The sequence below is a fragment of the Halichoeres trimaculatus genome, unplaced genomic scaffold, assembly GCF_033239565.1.
Source record: "Halichoeres trimaculatus isolate MK-OKI-2021-1 unplaced genomic scaffold, fHalTri1.1 fHalTri1_scaffold_13, whole genome shotgun sequence".
NCBI lineage: Eukaryota > Metazoa > Chordata > Actinopteri > Labriformes > Labridae > Halichoeres > Halichoeres trimaculatus.
In genome coordinates, this window is record NW_027437191.1 from 19,881,622 (window position 1) to 19,902,478 (window position 20,857).

Consider the following 20,857-nt stretch of genomic DNA (forward strand, 5'->3'; position numbering starts at 1 on the left):
AAGGCTCATTCATCCCTGTTGATGGTGTCCTTTCCCCGTTTTCTGATCTCTATTGATTATTTTATCCATCGTTTGTATTTGTTGCTTTCTGACCCGATTATTGTTGATTTGTCCCAGTCCATTATGTGGTTTTCACGTTTGCAGTCTGATATTGCCGATTTTAAGTTTTCCTATACAAAAGATGGATAAAAGAATCAATAGAGATCAGAAAACGGGAAAAGGACACCATCAACAGGGATGAAGGAGCCTTCCAGCTCTCGCATACCTGGGACACACTTCTCCAGGGGCCGTCAGGCAACGGGGGGCGTAGCTGGCGGGACAGACCACGTGATCAGTCTGTCCCGCCAGCTACTACCGGAAACAGCTGACAAAAAGACACCACACAGCTGTCTGGATGACAGCTTCTGAAGAAGACGGCAGTGTGCACGTCGAAACATGTCAAGGTAAAAAATACTTTTTTGTCGTTAAAAAGAACACTCAAAGAGTTAATATTTCAAAGAAGACAAGATGAATCTAATCAGTGATAAATATTCTATAAAGTGAATAAAAGTATTCCTGCAGTGACGCTGCTAAAAAAAGGCACTTGAGAAATTACAGTTATGCAAGTCTATTAATGAAGCCTGTGTCTCAAATGATAATTGATTGAAAGCTGAAAGATGGTGATGTGGCATTTCAATGTTTTTCTAAATGTTTTCAGCCTGAATCAGACACATCCAGCCTTTTGAAAAAAAAAATCTTCTCAATCATTAGTCATGGCTATTTTGTTGAAAACCTTTTCAGAAAGGTTTGCTTTATTGAAATGGTTTCGAACATTAGATAAGCACTTTCTAGAGCGTCTCAGCGGGAGGTAAATCATTACACTGCACTGCAGCATTTGCACATAAATGACTGCTCATCCAAAAGATATTGCTTCTGATTCCTCAGAACAGATCTTTATGCCCCTGCAGAAATAAAGCTTTGCAGGCAACAACTTCATCAATTTCGTTTTAAGAGTCTTAGAAGTTACACATGAGAAAATTAGTGAAGGAATACAGACAGTATCTCTTGGAGGATGACTCTACATCTCTTTGTGCTACTAACTGAAAGGCATCAATGAAAGTGAGCTGAGTTCACCAACAATTTATTTTTTACCTAAAAAAGTACAAAGATCAAAACTCTGCTCCTACATGGAGAGCTGGATTGCAAACAACCTGAACCAGAGCTTTCAATCTTTGTAGACTGGACTTTTTCTATCTCTATGGATATACTGTGTTTGAATCTTTTACTGGACTTAAATTATGGGCAGACCATCACACTTTCACTAGGTAAACATTAAAGAGGGGGTATGACACCTTACCATATTTTAAATATGGATGGATGGTTGTCCAAACTAAGCATGTGCAGGTTTTTAAACCACTAATTATTCACATACTGAGCTACTCCTCAAGGTTCTTTAAAGGTAAAATGACATTTTTATGAGATCCCCCCTTTAAGGTCATTCTTAATTTTGGACAGTATTGATGCATTAACTGTTATTTAAGATGACGTATTTGTGTACAGATTGGTTAGATTAACATTTGATAGACTGACTTAACATTTGCCAACATTGCACATATCATTTTGTCTGACAGCTGTGTTGGTGAACAGAGGCTGAAACAGTGTTCACTGAAAAAGAAGAGCATAGAAGAAACAGTGAGGGGAAAGCACACTGCCTGGCCAAAAAATAGCTACCTGAATTTAACTGAGCAAATAGGTACAAGCCTCCTACTGGATAATTACTGCAGGGGCGATTATCTTTCAGCTGGCAACAAGTTATTTAACCCCAACTGGTACAATGACTTGCTTCTCATTTCTTAAACAACCAAGTGGAAAGACACATCCCATGGTTGTGGAAAAGATGTTAGTCTGTTTGAGAAGAGTCAAACCATTGGCATGCATAACGCAGAGAAAGCTTCTAAGGAGATTGTAGAAACTAGTTGTGTTAAGAACTGGCCAATGTACACTGGAAGGATAGTGGGGACCCATCGACTTCCAGGAAGAAATGTTGCCAGTGAAAATCCAGAATGATCATGATCGGCAATCACTTAAATGCTTGGTGAAATCAAATCAAAGAAGAACAACAGAAAAACTCAGGGCTATGTTAAACAGTGAAAGTACAACAATTCCACATGCACAATGCGAAGGGAACTCAAGGGATTTAGACTGAACAGCTGTGTAGCCTTAGTACAACCACTAATAAGTGAGACTAACTGGAAAAAAGGCTAGGGAGCATAAAGATTGGACTCTGGAGCAATGGAAGAAGGTCATGTGGTCTGATAAGTCCAAATTGACTCTGTTCTAGAGTGATGGGCTCATCAGGGTAAGAAGAGAGGCAGATGAAGTGATCTCCCATCATGCCAAGTGCCTACTGTCCAAACCTGTGGGAGCAGTGCTATGATCTGGGGTTGCTGCAGTTGGTCAGGTCTAGGTTCAGCAACAGTCTGTGCTCAAAGAATGAGGTCAGCTGACTACCTGAATAAACTGAATGATCAGGTTATTCCATCAATGTTTTTTTTCTTCCCTGATGGCACGGCCATATTCCAAGATGACAATGCTAGGATTAATCAGGCTCAAATTGTGAAAGACTGGTTCAGGGAGCATGAGACATCATTTTCACACATAGATTGGCCATCACAGAGTCCAGACCTTAACCCCTTTGAGAATCTTTGGGATGTGCCGGAGAAGGCTTTGTGCAACGGTCAGACTCTACCATCATCAATGCAAGATCTTGGTGAAAAATTAATGCAACACTGGATGGAAATAATCTTGCGACATTGTAGGAGCTTATCAAGACAATGCCACAGTGAACGTGTGCCATAATCAAAACTAAATGCAGTCCAACATAACATTAGTTTTATTTTGGTGCTTCTTTTTTTTTGCCAGGCAGTGTATAACTAACACTTACAAGAGTCATTGAACTTCCCATAACGATGCGTCTATTTCAATCATAATGACAATCAGGTCTTGTACTGACCACAGGTATCTTTGCCATTCCATCAATAAGTCAAATGTCTGCTCCGGTATTCAGGAGAGAGGGAGTGGTCCTGAATAAATTAAACATTTTTCAGCCCGCTTCGAAAAAACGGTTTTGGAAACATGGCCCATTGTTTATTCTCTCACTGTAAGTGGGTTATTTTTTTATAGGTCACCCACATAAATAATGTTAAGACCAAGAGTTAACCCTATTTTTAACACAGTTTTTTTTTCAGCAGAGAAGTTTCTTAACCCTTTTGACAAAATCCAGGCCAACTGAAAGCATTTCCAACATGGCATGTTTTAGGCTTCTAAGTGCCTCTTCAGAAACCGGTTACTGTCATGACTGAGTTTGCATCTATGTTTCTACAGTGCCCATCACGGTGTTGTTTTCTTTTTTCCATATTCATATTTTCAGACTTGTGAACAGTAAATTTATTGATTTGGCTTTATCTGATGGTCAGAGAGGCCATGGCTACTGCAGTTTTCTGTCCCTCAGCTCTTTGTCTTATGTAATGACTTCTGAATAGTGCCCTGTACCATTGTTGCCTTAGTTACACAATCATGTCTATGTTTTTTATTTCCCTGACAGAGAAACAGATGAGAAAGCTGCCTGGTGAAATAACTAAAATTCGTAGATACATCCAAGTCAAGTACCGTATTGGCTATGTAAATTATGTTCATTTGACATCATGCTCTTTGATAAAATCGGAGCTGTTTCTAATTAGTTCCTAGAAGTCAGTGCGTCTGCACACTGGCCACTGATTAATGGTCCTAGATGAGCCTTTTGTCTCCTGAATAAAGGTCTGACTCACAGGTCTGCAAAATGCAATCATTTATAATTCATAATTTAATTATCCAGTCTGGGTCTGTAAGAGTAGAATCACCAAAGGAGCCTGTAGTCCCATTTCAGATAAAATGGACAGGTTTGGTTAAAAGATCAGTAATGATAGACATACATCTTCTGCTTTTAACAGGTGAATGTTTTTAAAATTAAGGTAACTATTGAGCTGATGTTTATTTTCAAACATCCTTTGGCTACCTTCCTCTCAAAGTTGTGCCTTTTTGCCACAGCTTAATATGTTCATGTTCATAATCTTTAGAGACACATAAAGAATAGTGATTTCACCTGGATGATGTGACCCTTAAATTAGTCAGTGATGTAAAGTTATGAATGACTGGATACCCTCGTCATGCATTCCCAGCCCCCCTGCTCAGTGACTGGGTAAGATGAGTGTTTTTTTTTTTTTTGCACAGCAGTGTTGGCAGCATCTCTGGGAGTGAGAGAGCCAACAGTTCAGTGGAGGATTTTGGATGGAGATGATGCGCACTGAGCAGCTCGCCATAAGGCTCCTGCGTTGCTGACGGCACAACATGAGAATGGAGTGAGTTTTGGGTGACTGTACAGCGATGGATTCCCCTGCTCTTCGTCACCTTTTTTCTCTCACGATGAATTCTGAAAGACGGAGTTAATACCAGAGGAGTTGTTCGCGTAATTCCCATATTCCCAGACGGTGGATAACATCAACACAGAGCGCTTTCACGTCAGAGGTTGTGGTAGGTAACTTTTACCTATGTTGTAACATTATCAGTTCATAAAGCGTCCTTTTGAGATGATTTCTGTTGTGTTTTTTTGTGCTGTAAAGGCTGTAAAATCGGTTGGAAATGTCCGAAATCCACAACCGGAGCCACACGAGCGCGCGTCGCAGTGACTACGTGTGGCAGTATGAATATTACGATGACGAGGAGCCCGTGTCTTTTGAGGGTCTTAAGGCGCACAGATGTAAGCTGGATCTATAATCATTTGACGTCATTTGAAGTTGTATCCCTGTGTGCGCACGTGCCTCAAAGTAAAGCACACGTGTTTGTGTCAGGGTTACCCACCTTCGGACTATTAATTAGAAATAATTCATTCCTCAGGACCACTCTGTTTTATCTCACTGCTTCAGCTGTGAGGGTTGACTCACGCCCCCTGTGTCTCCTAAATGTAATTATATGCATTCAATAATATGTGCGGCACCTGAACTGACGATTTATACACCTCTGATAATAGACAATCCAATTAATGAAACAAAGACAGTACCATCAGCCAGCAAACAGACGAAGGGGCAGGTGCATTTGAAAAACCTTCAATAAAGATTAATTAACTGAGACTCTCTGGACCCCAGTAAGTATTGAGCACAGAAAAGAGAAAGCAGTGCACTCTAATATGACTCTGTCTTTGACATTTCAGACTCAATCGTCATTGGATTCTGGGTTGGACTTGCGGTCTTCGTCATTTTCATGTTCTTTGTTCTGACACTGCTCACCAAGACAGGAGCACCCCATCAAGAGTGAGTGTTACACAGCTACAACTCGCTTTGACACTTAACCTGTGTATTTGCAGAGAGTCCAGTCTGCTCACACATCTCAGAGCTGCAGCTGCTTTCACTCCTGAGAGAAACTTGTGCGCAGAGAAACAGGGCTGGAACTTGTGTCATTGATGCTCTTATCACCCTGGGTGATTTTAAAGAGGCTGTGAGGGGTTTCAAAGTGATCTAGAAAAAGTCTCTCTTCCAGATATATGCTTGATCATAACCTTCACTTTAAAATGAGGTTACCAGCCTCAAGATAGGTTATTTAGAAATGCTCTTTCTTAGCTTCTTCATCGGGTCAAACAGGACTGGATTGATTGATTTTACAGCACATCTAAGTCTCTATGACAACACCACGCTGGCTGACAAAGTTCAGTAGGGGGAAGATAGAACTGTGTTTTTCTCTCCTAAAACGATTTATGTGATTAATTTCATAGTGATGGTAGACACAGGAGCCTAACTGTCAGACAGAAAAAGGACCGAAGAGCTGAAGAAAGCTAAACGGGAGAGTGATACAGCCCAAGCTAAAGGCTAAAAGAGCTAAGCTGTTTGTGGTAATGTTCATTCCAACCTACATGCATCAGTTATTCTGCAGTGGTCTGTTCAAACTTGAGAGTCTATCAATAAAATGAAGAGTGAGGTTACATTAGCTCTGCTTGGTAGATGACTGGCAGGACATAATCAGGATTCTCTAACGTTACACAGTACACAGTACCATCACATCTCTCAGCATCAGGCTGTCAGTAGCACTACATATGGACGGCTACTAAACTACTGTACAAACTGACAGTTTGCTTGTTGTCATGCCTACAGATATGGCCGTAGCATTGGGCTGCTAGTTGCACTACAGCCAGCTGCTGACGTACAATACAAAATTATGTTTGCTTGTTGTTAAGTTTCAAACAACAGCGCTACGTAACTGTAGTGATAAGTACCTTTCCTTGTCAAGTTGTATCCGGTAAAAAGTTGTGAAAAAAGAAAACGCACGCCTGGTTAAACATGATATCTTCACGACAGTGTGTTTGAGACTCCGGCCAAAGGGTGGCGAGGCAGTCCAATTAAAACAGATCCTCCTCATAGCATCTTTAAGAACATTTTAACCTTTGTTATAAAGAGACACTGGTTTTCTGTAGTTTCAGGTTGTGCTTTTGTGAAAAGGAAATATTTCTTTCAGAGGTTAGCGAACACGCAAAAAGGGCATAAACATTTCTAGAGGTCAGTGAGGGGGTTGGTGTGAGACCTCTAATTCGAGGTCAGACAGAGATCACTGAGATTAAGTTTTTTTTAAGGAAGCATGTCAGGATGACCTCAGGACTGATTTCCATTCAAAGATGACAGCAGAACAAGAAATTGTTCATCACTATTCTGTTCAAGTTATGGCTAAGATCAGTGTCATTTCACTCTCAAAGCTCCTTTTCTTCTGTGGCTTTATAAGCGCTCTGTGTCTCCATACAGTAATCCAGACTCTGCTGAAAAGCGCCATCGACCAGGGAGCTGTCTGGTAGACATCGACGGCCCCCAGGATGAAAACGACAAAGCCTTCTCTCGTCCGTTGTTATCGGAGTCCCGCTCTTACTTTCATTTTTACATCAATGAGGAGGATCAGGGCCACAGGAAGCAGAAAACAGAGGAAAAGACAGTCAGTAAGGATGTGGAGTCCTGCATTCGGCCAGGATGTATCAGCTCCTCGGGGATGGATGAGCTGGATGAGGATGTCGAGGATGCTGGGAGACACCGACCTCTAAGTGGACTAATAGAGGAGGGTAGGGCAGACAGAGAAAGTGCCTTCTTTTCCCACTTCAACATCCCTAATTTTGTGAACTTGGAGCACAGCTCAAACCTTGGTGAGGATGACATGCTATACGAGCCGTCTGACATACTGGAACACCACTCTCACTCACAGGACACTCACTGTGACATCCACTAAGGCTGTTTCTGCCATTTACATCACAGGCATGGACATAGTGAGTGGTTTTGTACTGTTATTTAGCCTCCTTCTCCACAGGGCCATTTGTGACTCAACATGGAAAACACATTCAACATCTCTCCTTTGTCCGATAAAGCATTCTTTCAACAGCCTTTTGAACAAGCATATGTTTTTATCAAGCAAATTACACAAAAGGTGGCCCGAAATGCTAAAATAAGCTCATCTCCCTGTGTTAGTTGACATTTCTTCATGAGGATAAAACTGCCCCTGAAATTGCAGCTTTTATGCTCAGCATGAGGCTCCTCTCAGTTGGATGGAGCTGTGCTGCACCTACAAAAGGACTGTATATTTAGTGTGGAGAGACACTTACCTCCAGTTATTTCTTCACTTATTACTGTCTTGTTATTGTGCGCAATGCTGGAGCATGATGTCTCCGTCTCATGGATGCCTAATGGAAATTAATAATAGCTTTTTGTTCTCTAATCACATTAACACAGTGCCCCCGCTTTTCACTTATGAGGTGCTGGGTGTGGCTTTCCATGCTGTAAACAGGTAGATGGATAATTACTATTTCACTTCTTTCTGATGAATGAGCGACTGAGAGATGAAAGATGATTAAAAAACGTAAGGGATAGAGAGTAAACCCATCAGCTCTCTTCAGACAGAAGATGAAAGCAGCATACAGACGTCCCTCCTGTTGTTACCACAGTTTCACTACATCAGGGGTCTCAAACTCAAATTACCTGAGAGCTGCTGAGCACCAATCTTGTCACAAGGCGGAAGCTATTCTAGCGTCCATTGACAATCCCAACTAGTGTCCATCAGCCTTACATAAAAAATAATATGGCATTAACTAAAAAAGTGTAAAAGGAAAAGCTACAACAATAAACTGTTAATGATGTCATCTTAAAGTTTTTTTTGCTGCAGCATTAAATTCCTCAAAGATAACTTTTCAATGTTCTCTGACAATGTTCTTCTACTTACTTATACTTTATGATTTCGTTAGTTCAATCAGAGGCAATATGATTTAACATGGATCCAATACAGAAGATTCAACTATGTGCAAAAGGCCTGCATCATAACACCAGGTTTACATTTTGATTGAATTACACAGGTTTCAAATCTGAAAAACACTGCCAAATATGGGTTTGGCATGCTTCTAGGGCTTATCGGCAGATTTGCCCAGTGCGTGTAGAAAGACATATTTTTAAAAACGTGTGAGGAGGGGATAGTTTTTTTTGACCCAGCTATATGTGTACAAGGCCTAAATTAGCTGCTGTAGGCCGTTATCTTGCTGCTTTTTTGGTACCACTTTTTTTCATATCTTTTTGCTCATGTTTTTTTTTTTAAATTTTATTTCTAACTGCCAGATGGATAGGTTCTCTTCATTTTCTATACCTCCTCGTCTGTTTTGGTAAGACGCACCACTACTAGCTGCCAGAGCAAAAGGTGAGGATGGGGCCCCTTTGAGGAGTTCTATGCAGAACTGACGTGGTCATTGCAAACTGTCTTCATTGTCACTCCTCTGTCGTGATTCAGAGTTGGTCAGCTCTCTGGGGCCCTCTTCTGGCTCGGGGCCCCAAGCACTTGCCTGTCCTGCCTATTGAGACACCTCTGACAAGGAGCAAGGAGGACACTTCACCGAAAAAAAAACTTTCAACTGTTTGAACAAGTATACCTCTCAACATGAACTATTTTACAGTTATTTTTGGCTTTTCTTGACAAATGCTTGACAGGCTGCCAGACACCTGAGAGGTCTTCTTCTAAGACAAGTGGGCCACATTTGCTCTGAGAGGGGTGGCAGTTGAAATCCTTAGTATGGCTTGAAGATGAACCTCACTAAATCTGGACTTGTTCTTTCATTTGTCTCCTTTCTTGCTCTCTGGAATACATTTTGTAGCATTGAGAACTGTTTCTTAAACTGTGCAGCTCATTGTTCACATTTACAGCTAATCTTCCTGGTTGTAAGGTTATACTCTTTAAAAACAGCAACTTTCTCTTTGCCTATGAGACAGGTGTCATTCCCCGTAAACTCCACAGAAATAAGCATTCTCCCAATTCTCTTGAAACAATTTTTTCCTACAATAACCTTTCCTGTTGCCTTTAGAAGTGACATCTTGCTTTGACAATGTTTTGGGTTTGATGGTAGTGTGTTGAATGTTAATTTTTTCCCCACTTGGGTTCACACAGTGATTATGCTGCGTTCAGGGTCAACTCGGAGATCAGATATTTCCTCCCCAGTCCTAACAATGGACCAGACCCATAGACTGTATAATAAATGGTGTAGTCTCGATGACATCACCATCTGTTTGTAATATAGAGTTTTGAAGCAATTACTCGACAGGGGCCATATTGGAAATGAGGTTGGCCTTGACCTACTAACATCTATAAGGCGCCCGCCTGTCATACAGTTAAACTGTGTCTCTGACCGGGCAAAGTCGTGTTCTTAATATCTTCTAAACTGCTGAGTTAGAAAACGATTCCCCTCCCATACAGTGTGTGCCGTTAGAGAAATTGGCTGTGAGTTTGAGACCCCTGCATTACATAATGCATAAGGAGAACATGTTCTACTGACCATTATTACCCTTAGTTTCCTGCAGGATTAAGTTGCTGACTAGGCTGGCCAACAAGGCTTATTAGCCATTTTATAGTCAGCTCCCTCAGGATTAGCTTGCTAACTAAGCACTTACAAGTATATGAGCCAATGTATGTTTGCGCTGGTAGAAGCTCAAAATTTACATGGCAGTTACTTTGATAAAGCTGCTAAAATGAGTGTTTAAACACATTGTGTTATTCAACAAACTTTATGCACAACACCAACATGTTTTTTTTTCTTCTTCTTATGCTATTTCATCAATGCAACAGGCTCTAGTGGGCAGTGAGAGAACAGTTTAGGCTATAAGAAATCTAAAATCTGGCTCCCAGAATAATGCGCTGTACTTGAGCCAGAAAGAACGTAGCTGTCTGCAGAAGTTAATGCTGAAAAAACAAGACATGCCATCTGCCAGTTAACGGTTTGCATAAATTCTGGTCAATCAGTTCTGCTCTTACTGCTCATCATGGAGCTTTAAGGAGACAAATTACAAGAAAAAGTTTACAGCGATACATGCTAGAAAAGTAATGACTGCTGTATTTACATGAATGGCACATGTGGGTGCTCAGGCCCCGAAGCATCCACAGAATCGGCGCCTAAGCCTACAAGTAAGATCACTAAATCTGTAGGAGAAAAGAGGTGTTAATTTCTAGCTAGCATTATCATTAGCAAAGTAGGAATATATTTTTCAGGGTTACTTGTTGTCAAATAGCAGCTAACAAATAACTGACAATTTTTTCAAACATTTCTTGGTGCCTCTGCTGTTTGTTGCCTTTTCAGTTGTTTCACAATTACAAGACAGTGAATAATTCAAGTTTTTAGATTTGGTTTGAAAACCTGGACCACAATAGTAAAACACCATTGGTACACCTGATCTTTCCAAGCTGTGAGTGATGATTAAGGAGAATGTCTGCAGGCAGCATATGGTGAAGTAGAACACTGATATGTACTTGAACCATGTAATTAGTGGCAGAACATCAAACATATTGTTAAAGGGCATGTAATGTGCATTAGTAATGTGATACTATAATTTTGTAGATACAGTTCTCTTTGACTAGAAGTTTCTCTACTGTCTGAATAAAAACTAAAAATGTTTTTGGAGTTCAGCTGAAAACTGGTGTTTGTAGCATTTTTTAGCATCACAGTGATGTGAAACAAATCAATTTGCTGATTCATTCAAGTATAACAAATATTATTTCTATCTCTTAAAGATATTTTGACTATTAATTAAATTGATGGTGTGTGCAATGTGAAAATGTGTTGGCCCTAATGATGAACCCAGAGAGGAGTGCACTCTGTGAGCACTGGTCCCGAGTTGAATCCAGTCCAATATTGAGGGAGGCTCTTACGTTTCCTCTGCCAAAGTCTTACAGTACCTTCCTTAAAAGCTGTGCCAATATATTTTTGTTTCTGGAACCCTGTGAGCAAATGTGCAAAAGACTGAAAGCATGACCACTTTAGTAAAGGCAATTTTCAAGCTAGTTTTCCCTGGAGTTGGAGAAACTGGAAGGATGTTCAATACTGGACGCATATTTGACAGTTGATTAAATCATGTTTCAAAGTATCAACTGGATTCTGATTAATATTCAAGCAGGAGCCTCCAGAGCAGAAAAATGATGCCAGTACAGATGTGCCTGCAGATTCATAGAGGGCCGGATGGGTGTCAGCAGCTGTTAGTAAGGTGTCACCTCAGCCAAATCAGCTCAGCATTCTGACTTTGATTAATGGTGATTGTACCTTTGGGTCTTTTACCAAAATAATTTATGTAGAATTTGCTCTGAGGTGTGTGGCATCAGGTGTTGGTGACACTCTCCAGAACTGCTTTGTTTTTTCGTTCAGTGTTACTCATACCTTAATTCAAAAACAGTGATACAAAGAGGAACATTTCCATGTAAACAAGGACTGAATCTTTCACTGTAGGAAACTGTTGAGCTACATAACGGACACATTTTGGGTTAAAAAAGCCTTCCACAAGCTTTTTGCCTCTAGCTTTTCAGTTCTCGCAAAATAAATTGTAAATGTAAAACTTGTTGCCTCTGGCTAAATGACATAATGTGGTTATAATGACAGGTTTTAAAAGTGACCTACCACAAACCTGCACACACAGCTTTTAAGTTTTCTGTGCATGGCCTACGGCTAGAAGTTTGTGTGCTGTAGCCCAAAGAAAAATGTCTTACACGGTTTTTCTGGACATTATGATGACTAAAATATATACAAGCTACTTATAAAATAACCAGATAAACTTATTTATCCTTAAAAATGTATTCCTGTACCAAGAGGGATTTAAGAACAGTAAAGATATAAAAGCTCTGTCCAAAGACAAACCTCAACATCTTATGAGCAGCTCCTGTTCTGTTTGTACCTTAATGCTTGAAAAAAAAAACACCTTGCACAGTCCAAACAAATTGAATTACTTAGCGCCAAATCAGGTGATGATTTCCAGAGGAACATTGAGGGAAATTATTGTCCATTATCTGTAATGCCCGAGCTTCATATACTGAGTCGCTGCTGTGGTGTGCCTGGAATAACAGAGAGTCAATCAATGTTACCGTAGAAGAGACTCCAACAGATTAGTGTTTTTAGAATTTGACAAACAGCCCATTAACTCTTCTTTTCTGAGGCACCAGGTAAGTAAATGTTCAAACAAAACTTCTTGTTTCCTTCACAGACACAGCTTATCATTTTTTTAGAAAGGCAGGCACCTGGGACCACGATGTGCAGATGTAATCAGTTTCTTGGAATCATTTCCAGGAAGGACTTTGGTGATATCAGTCATTATATCGTTTATTTTAGAAACATTATTCCATCACTACCTCAGTGAATGATTATATTCATTTCTGATTTACAAAATATAACAGCTGCCATGGAGAATGGAGCTGGACATGCTACAGTTTATGTTTTTCTCCCCCCTTCTCTTCCCTTAATGTATGAGTTCAGGAACCACACAGTTTAAATATCCCTGCTTTTCTTTTGCCCCGAGCTAGGAGAAATTGATACTTTTCAAAATGTCAGTATGGCAGAGTACTTTACTCAGGAGCTAATGCTCAGAAGAAGAGTTGCTCAGTCTCACCCCTGTCACCACTGTGTTATAAAAACCGACTCAAAGAGAGTGGAGAGAGCACTGTCGGGCTGCATTTAGCTTTGAATTAGTGGCAGCGGGGTTCAGGAAAAGAAGGCTTGTGGGCAGACACTGAAAGCAAATGTCTTGATATCTAAAGTTATGTAATGTAATGCTGAGGGTTCATTACTGAGAAGGTCCTCTGACTAATTGGGGTGTTTAAGTGCCAGCAGGATCTCCTTTCCTGGTGAGTATTTCTTCCTTCAAACAAAGTTCGAGAAGCACCATGATTCCTGTTAATCCCTTGCACCAGAATGACACCTGTAAAATAAAACGCATGACTGAGGATGGTTGCTGTGGTGATGTGGTCAGTGATGGAGGGAGCTCTGGTGTGTCATGTTATTGTTTATTTTCTGGGAAAGGATGGTGATTAGTTATCTGTGTCCATTGTGACACTCTGGATAAAACAAAGCTGATGATACAAAATATATGGCAATAGATGTATGCTCTCCCAGTCCAAGTCATTTCTCATGTGCCCTTAATATTAAACAAACAGGATGACATGTTTCAAGCCTCTTGCTTCAGTAATTTCTTTCAAACTTTCCTTTCCACCGCCACTGGAGAGCCTGACCCTTCCACGGGTGCAATGAGGATCTGCAGCCAGTGGGTGGGGCAGTGGGGCAGTGGGGTTTAAGCAAGTCTGCCATTTGCTCTTTCTTCTAAATGCCCCCGGCGGTCCCTGTAGGCTTTGTGGTTGACAGTTGGCGAGTTGCAATGAGGCTGAAACAAATGAGGATCGGTTGGGGAGCAACGTGGATGTGGAGAGCTGGGGGAAGAACAGGAAAACATTGGCATTCTGGGATCGTTGAAGACTCAGTGGGTCTTCAGAAAAATGGTAAATACCAATTTGGTTACACAAAAAGAAGAAGCGCAGCACATTTCATGGGATTTCAAGTGTATGCTGCCTAAGTATGAGCAAGGGCAATGTTTTAAAGTATTGTAATAAGACTACTTCAATCCCTGCTTTGAGGATAAATGCCTCATTGACTGCACCACGGCTAAGTGTTTTTACAAAACTGAGTCATTTATGTTCAAAGCAAATTAATAAATTTTATTCAAAGTGAATCACCAAAGTGAATCAGTTTCATTCAAGGCAAAGAGTCACCCAGACAATAAAGATGATTGCTGGGTTTGATTAAAAGCTCTGGAAGCCTTAAGTATGTTAATCACACTTATTTTTCTTAAGAAGAAATAACATGATGAAATTGTGAACATTTATTTATTTATTTATTATAATTATTTTTAATCATTAATCATTTAATCAACACACTCATCAATGTTTAAGGCCATTGCAAAGAGAAATTCAGGGATGCTATAAGCTTCCCTTCCAATCTTAAGACAACTTTTGATGCTGTTTTTCAGCTCTTAACTATGATTGGCTTTCTGAAAGGTCAGAGGTTTGAGTTGTGTTTCATTGCAACTGGCTTTTAGATGGTTTTCTGGCATTTCAGTGGATAAAACAGCCTTTTACTTGTTTGAACTGCTGAGACGGTCTTCTTTGAGTTCTCAACATATGGCGAAAAGAAGATTCATTTTGTAAAAGATAGGATTAATGAAGAGGATTAAAAAAGAGAGAGAAATAGAAATTGTGTATTTGCACTCTTTCAATCAATCAATCAATCAATCAATCAATCTTGTTACACAAGAGTGGTAACACAAAGTGCCTGACAAAATAAGATTAAAAAAATGAATAAAAAAGAAAAAACAATAAAACTGAAAAAAGTGAGCCGACAACCCCCCGTACACACACATATTAACATACAACCCTCCACCCTCAACACACCAACCCACACCCCCTAGTGCACAAGGAGAACAACATAATTAAATCTGTGCAGATGAGCTGAGGAACTGTGTAAATGGTATCTGGAGACCTTAATGAGGAAACAGTGAATGTGAAATAAGATGTTAAAACTCAAGATAAGGAAATAAAACAACCAAATTCAAAGAAACCAATAAGATAACAAAATACTGAGAGACTAAAGTAGTAAAAGAGAAAAAGATAAAAACTAAAACTTAAAAGTGCAGAATTGAAAAGCTAATAGAAGCAGTGAAGTAATAAAGGGTTAACCCATAGACTGTATAAAACATGGACGTAGTCTCGCCGACGTCACCCATCTGTTTCTGAAACGGAAAATGAAGCACATCGGCTATAGCGGCCATAATGGTAGTGGCAAGGGCTTCGCCTACAGCCATAGGGCGCCGGCTGTCACGTGACTCTCAGCTGTGCCTCTTATTGGGGAAGCTCGCGATCTTAATATCATCTGAACGGTCGCGTTAGAAAAAAATTCAACCCCCGTACAGTGGGAGCCAGTAGTAAAATTAGCAACTTGGACAGGAGACGTTTTTTGAACCAGACTGTAAATAAGTTAATTTCTGCTTTCAAAATGGCTTTTTTTTTTTTACTTGGTGTGTATGTGACTTCCGCTACTTCCGGAGCCAGCCTCAAGTGAACACTCGAGAAACAGCAGATTTTAGCACTTCCGCATTGTTTCATACTCTCAAACCGGAGGTTGCCGCTTGGGTTAAACCATTAAATTAAAACAGATACAATGTAAATAACCGGGTGGGAGAAAAAAGTTATTATATAAGGTATATCAGGATTTTTTTTGACACGATTAAATTGTGATTCCTTTTCAACTTTCTTTAAAAATTCATATTCTTCATTTTGGGCTTTGTTTAGACAATTGGATTGGAAAAAAAGTTACCATTTTTCGCCAGCAGAGGGTAAAATGTTCCTCTCGTACTCACGTGATGTGCATTTTATGGAAAAACATGGCTCCTGGTATCGTCTGAAGACATTATCTTTTTCACATGGTCCTGTGTTAAAAAAGCAAACTGAAAATGGAAACAATTGAAAATATCTAAGAATCGCATGTTAAATCAAATCAAAATCGTAATAGAATCAAATCGCGAGATTAGCATATTGTCCGAGTCTTAGTAAATTAATATATATTTAGCTCTAAAAGATTAAAATTGTATGCCTTTACACAGAATGAGATCAGAAGTTATGTAGATAAATAGAGAAATAAGTAAAACTCAGTTCAAAGCTAGACTAAAAAGATAAGTGGTAAGTTTGCTTTTAAAAATATGTAATCTCTGTGCAGCCCTCAGGTCTTCATGCAGGCTGTTCCCCAGTCATGGCTCGTAATGTATAAATGCTGCCTCACCGTGGGTCTTTGTTTTAACTTCTAGAAGTGTTAAAAATCCTCGCTCTGTAGACATGAGAGCTCTCACAGGTACATATGATAAAAGAAAGTCAGATAAAAAAGAGGGTTCAAGGCCAGTAAGACATTGAAAAACCAGTAAGAGAACCTTAAAATCAATCCTAAAAAATGTTAGTGGCACAGCAGAGACTCTACAATCGGTGTAATGTGGGCTCTCTTTCTGGTCTTTGTCCATGTACAATTTAGTGACCCAGCTGAATGGGCCACCCCAGTTAAAATCATTAAACTGTCGTACTAATGAGCATGTATCTCTCCAAATAAACTTTATTAAGCTTGACATTTCTCTGTTTTTCTTATCCAGCATCTCTGCAGCACGTCTCATTAAAAGCCATAGCTATTAGTGGTCACATTCATTGTGTCAGAGCCCTTTCCCACACTAACATTACAGTGACAACCACTAAACAAAACTTTTTCTCATCTGGGCAGCTCTAAGTGACAAACTCAATTTTACACCACAGTGACATTCTCTTCTGGCTTAAAGGGAAACAAATAAACAAAAAAAATGAGCCACACCAAAAAGCTCTCCTATGGCGCAGTGTAGCATATAATTTTTCTTTAATGTGACTTCAGATGATTGTTGTCCTGTTATAAGCTGCTTGCTGTTTTGAATTCAGTGCCAGAAAGAGCAAATCCTGGTGGATATAAAGAACAACAAACTCTTCTTTGCCACTTAAAGAGTTTGCACACGCCTCCAGTATCTTTGCACAGGTAACAAAAGGCGGCTGCTTTGACTGAGGAGCTGCCAGGCGAGCATGTTTGAAACAGGATGAAGTGGTAAAGAGAGCAGTGCTGAGGCAAACTAGGGCATACACTCAAAAATCAGACAGAGAGAAATACTTTAAATATCTCACTGCATTGCATGTCAGAACTGCGGTCAAAAGAAGCTGCTTAGATGTGACTCATCTCTGAGATATTTTCTTTGTCAATGTTTAACCAGCTTTAAAGCAGAGCCTTCAGTCCAGGCCAATTAGTGGAGGGAAAGGAGATGAAAAGGCATTAAAAAGTGTTTTCTCTCTCCTTTTTTTATGTGTTTACATCCTCTGCAGTGTTTGCTTCATCATCATAAAACCAGAAAAACTAGACCTCCACTCCTTGGTGATAATTGTAATAAGACGACTAATTTCTGCGCTGCCTTGAAGCAGTTGAACGCACTAACACCTCCAATGTTTGGGATGCATTTAATAAAGGCATGAGACAACTTTACTTCACTTAAAGTGTAAATTCCCTGAAAGTATATCACTGGGGTAGTGACTTATCAGCCAAGGCAAAGTGTAAATTTTTCATAAGCTGGAGAATGGGACAGGTTTCAGCTTCGGTTGGACATTAATAAGTCATGAGAGAGACACATAAAAAGAGACAGATCAAGAGGATGTATTAGCATGTAAGCATGTGTCTTGGCTAACCTGGAATTATGGGAGGTCAGCTTGGAAATAATAAATATAAGTGATAAAGGATACATGAGGCCATTCCTTCCTCTCCTAAGCTTCCCACTGAAACGCAGACACTCCTAGATTTCTGCAATACCTATAAGCTTGTGCAATACATTCCTATAATGCATTGTTCACAGGTCACTGCCTCGCCCCTCACCCCTATTTATGTGCCTTATCATTTATAAATGAACTAAAACCTAATTTAACATATCTTTGATATTATTTTGTTACTTTTAATCTTTAATTTATTTAGTTGTTAGATGTTTTATATCCCACTGGGAGCCAAAAATATGTTTACTTGTATGCCAACGTAGGCCTATATGAAAAATAAAGTGTCTTACTCTTAGCATGTAACCAACAGATAAAAAGCCCAGAGTAGTTAACTCTTTTGTAGACCTATTTTAACACTTAACTGCTTCACACTGATGGAGCAGAGTCCATAGGTTAGTTTCCCACCTGTAGTAACTCTGTGGCCCTGTCACACTCGGTGTAGTTGCACAACAAACCGCCATAGCTGCCTGCTGTGTCAGTGCTCTGTGCCTCGGGGTGTGTTAACCTGGTCCGGGCAGATTCCTCCCCAATGTCAGCCTCCTCTTCCCTGGAAAAAAAAAATCTACCCAGTGACATGTAGCGTGCATGTTAGCTTAGTTATTTTGTTACTGTAACCCGCGCTAAATATTAATAAGGCAGTGCAGGGATCTGTTCAGTGTGGGGAAGGACGGGTTTACCTCACAGAGGCGGAGGAGCTCTCAAAGGCTTCTTTCATGTGAGGGCTCTGTGCAGCGGGCTGCTTTTGACTGGTTTATTCCCGAGACAGCTGTGGAGGCAGCAGAAACACTGTAATCATGGTAAGACCTCACTCTCTCTGTTCATGGTGGTGTGCTTGCAAAGACACGAACCGGCGTTTTATTTTGTTGACTCGTCGGTCGATAGACAATTTGAAGACTGGCCTGCTTCAATGAAAGTGGTCAGGGCCGCCTTTGTTTGGTTTCATGGAGATTAAAGTCAATATTAAGGAGGTTAAAGTTAATAAAAGCCTGCAGCACTTCAACCAGGGCGTCGTATGCTGTAGAAAGTTTTGTTTTGACTCTACAGAGCGAAATTACAACCATGCTAATTGTTTTAATTTATAGGATACATAGACGTCACGCCATCTTTAAAGTTATTAAAGAAAATTAGGCGTTGTGAAAACTTAGCCACCTGTTGTGACATGTCTATGGGTTAAGCATGGCGTATCATCGCTGATACAACCTACCCATCAAGAATATGACTTTAATTTCTTTCAACCAAGAATTACCTGCGTCACTCCCACACCTGCAGGCATAGTGAGGTTTGCAGTTAAAAATAAAGCACAATATATTGTTAATCTTGATAACAGCGTATGTCACGTTATGACTTTGACTTACATTACCCTTTTTTTTTTACTAAACAGAAAAGTATGGGTTTCTTAGAAAGTTGAAGTTAAACAGTTAAATTTCTAGACTGAGCTGCATGGAAACACTGACTTGAGCTGCCCGCCAACTGAAACAAGGGCATGGCACGCGCATCGAGACTGAGTTGAACAGGCCCTCAGAAAAGCCACAGTCGGTGCGTCATTTCCGCCGAAAAGTTTGTTTGGACAAGGCCCACTGCTGCGTTTAAGGTCCAAAATGAATGTAGGACTTTAAGCTTTTTTAATATGTAAGCAACCTGAGCGAGTTGCTTAACCAAAAATATGAAGGTGACATAAATACAGATGTGTGAATTTACTAACCACAGACACGAGTAGGTACGAGACGTTAGAGCTAAAAAAAAAAAAAAAAAAAAAAATTAAGTTGGTTTGTTTGGCTCTATTAGCCCTTTTATAGATCCAGCACTACAGGCTCATTTTGAACTTTTACATATTTTATCATGCAGCTTTTTATCAGTTACTATGCAAAGTTTGAGGTCGGTTTCTCTCCAATACTCCAGAAGCTCCAGTTTATATCTGAACTTACCTGACCTGTGTTCAAGCATGTGTCGACATATTTGTCAGCAAAGTGTCAAATGAGGTACTAAGCTGCTATGTGTCAGCGCTGAGGTGTCACTGTATGTTAGTGTGTTAACACAATTTGATCAATAAAAATGTAGAATGTTTTCTAAAGATTAAAAAACTGTTTCAGAATCACAATAAAAGATGTTATTTTAATGAAAAACGTGCTTACCAAACTGTTCATAGTTTTTAAACAGGAGTTGTATGTTTCAGAACTTGTGGGTTTTAGAAATACCCCACCAAGGGAACAGAGCAACAAAACAAAACAATCAACAACAAACAGACTGAAAGAAGCCTTTTTTTACTGAAGGCTTCATAAATCCTAACCCCCATAAATTGTGGTTTCTTCTTTCTTAACTCTTTCATGACCAAGTCTCAAAACTTGACCACATTTAGCCCCACTAATGACACAGAGCTACTTAACCTAAGGAAAAATGAAAAATTACAGATGTGGTTTAATTGTTGAGCTGTATTATGTCACAAGTTCGCCATCATAAAGTATGTTTAAAATCAAGGTAGGTGAAGTTCAAGGATCTGAAGAACATTGTTAAAGGAGTAAAATGTGGAATATTTACCTTCAATGTTGATGAGAGGAAGTAGAGTGATGAAACCTCCGTATGGCTGCCTACTAAACTTATTAAGGCTTCATCAAAAATAAAGCTGCTGTCAGTTGGCTGACTACTTTTTTTTGGCGATTGGCACTCGTGTCAAAGGTTTCCGAGCAGTACGTGAATGCATCACTTCACCGCAGAGTTGCGTGCGCTCCGCTGTAGGCACAGAACTTCTTCAGCGCCCACAGTCTGCCGCCCTTGAGCAGTTGTGGATGCTTTGCTGGATGCGAGGACTTCTAAACAGAACATGTGAATCAGTTAGACATGAGGATTAGTCAGAAACGGTTTCATTTTGGAGTGAGGAGAAAAGTTTTCTTCTGTCTTTAATTAAGGGTGAGTCGATTTTGAATTTACTGTCAAGATGTTTGATAAAAATGTAAAGAGTTAAGGATAGATTTCTGTCTGCCTAAGCTGAATACTTTTTAAAAAGACAAGTTTCTGCTTTAAAAACTGCTTTTGTTTTGTTTGTCTTGGAATGATTTTGTGTTTGTTTTATGCTCTTTAGGAGTTTTTGTTCTAAACCAAAATCATGTTCACATCCTACATAAAGAATCTGAATGATATGGTATTTTCTACGGTAAGCGTACAGGTTGGAAGC

The 20,857-nt window shown here is 39.8% G+C and overlaps 2 protein-coding genes and 1 long non-coding RNA gene across 4 annotated transcripts in view; 2 read left to right on the forward strand and 1 right to left on the reverse strand.

The window, feature by feature from the left end:
- The first annotated feature begins 373 nt into the window (after positions 1-373).
- Positions 374-11,474, forward strand: LOC141801513 (melanocortin-2 receptor accessory protein 2A-like). Its single transcript, XM_074684561.1, has 5 exons — positions 374-443; positions 4,252-4,548; positions 4,638-4,774; positions 5,225-5,324; positions 6,801-11,474. The coding sequence occupies exons 3-5, from the start codon at positions 4,657-4,659 to the stop codon at positions 7,270-7,272; spliced, it is 690 nt and encodes a 229-aa protein (XP_074540662.1). The 5' UTR covers positions 374-443; positions 4,252-4,548; positions 4,638-4,656; the 3' UTR covers positions 7,273-11,474.
- A 2,060-nt stretch (positions 11,475-13,534) lies between these two features.
- LOC141801572 (uncharacterized) lies at positions 13,535-19,168 on the reverse strand. Of its 2 annotated transcripts, XR_012599409.1 has the most exons (6): positions 18,935-19,168; positions 18,537-18,615; positions 18,366-18,454; positions 18,094-18,235; positions 15,732-15,818; positions 13,535-13,749 (listed from the first exon to the last, which is right to left on the reverse strand). It is a non-coding gene; the product is annotated as an uncharacterized LOC141801572 (long non-coding RNA). The 2 variants fall into 2 exon arrangements; XR_012599410.1 differs by lacking the exon at positions 15,732-15,818.
- LOC141801570 (uncharacterized) overlaps positions 18,229-20,857 on the forward strand; it is a 34,088-nt gene continuing 31,459 nt past the window's right edge. Inside the window, exon 1 of the mRNA XM_074684655.1 lies at positions 18,229-18,485. Within this exon, the coding sequence (XP_074540756.1) occupies positions 18,483-18,485 (3 nt within the window). The 5' untranslated portion in view covers positions 18,229-18,482. The remainder of the gene's footprint in view (positions 18,486-20,857) is intronic.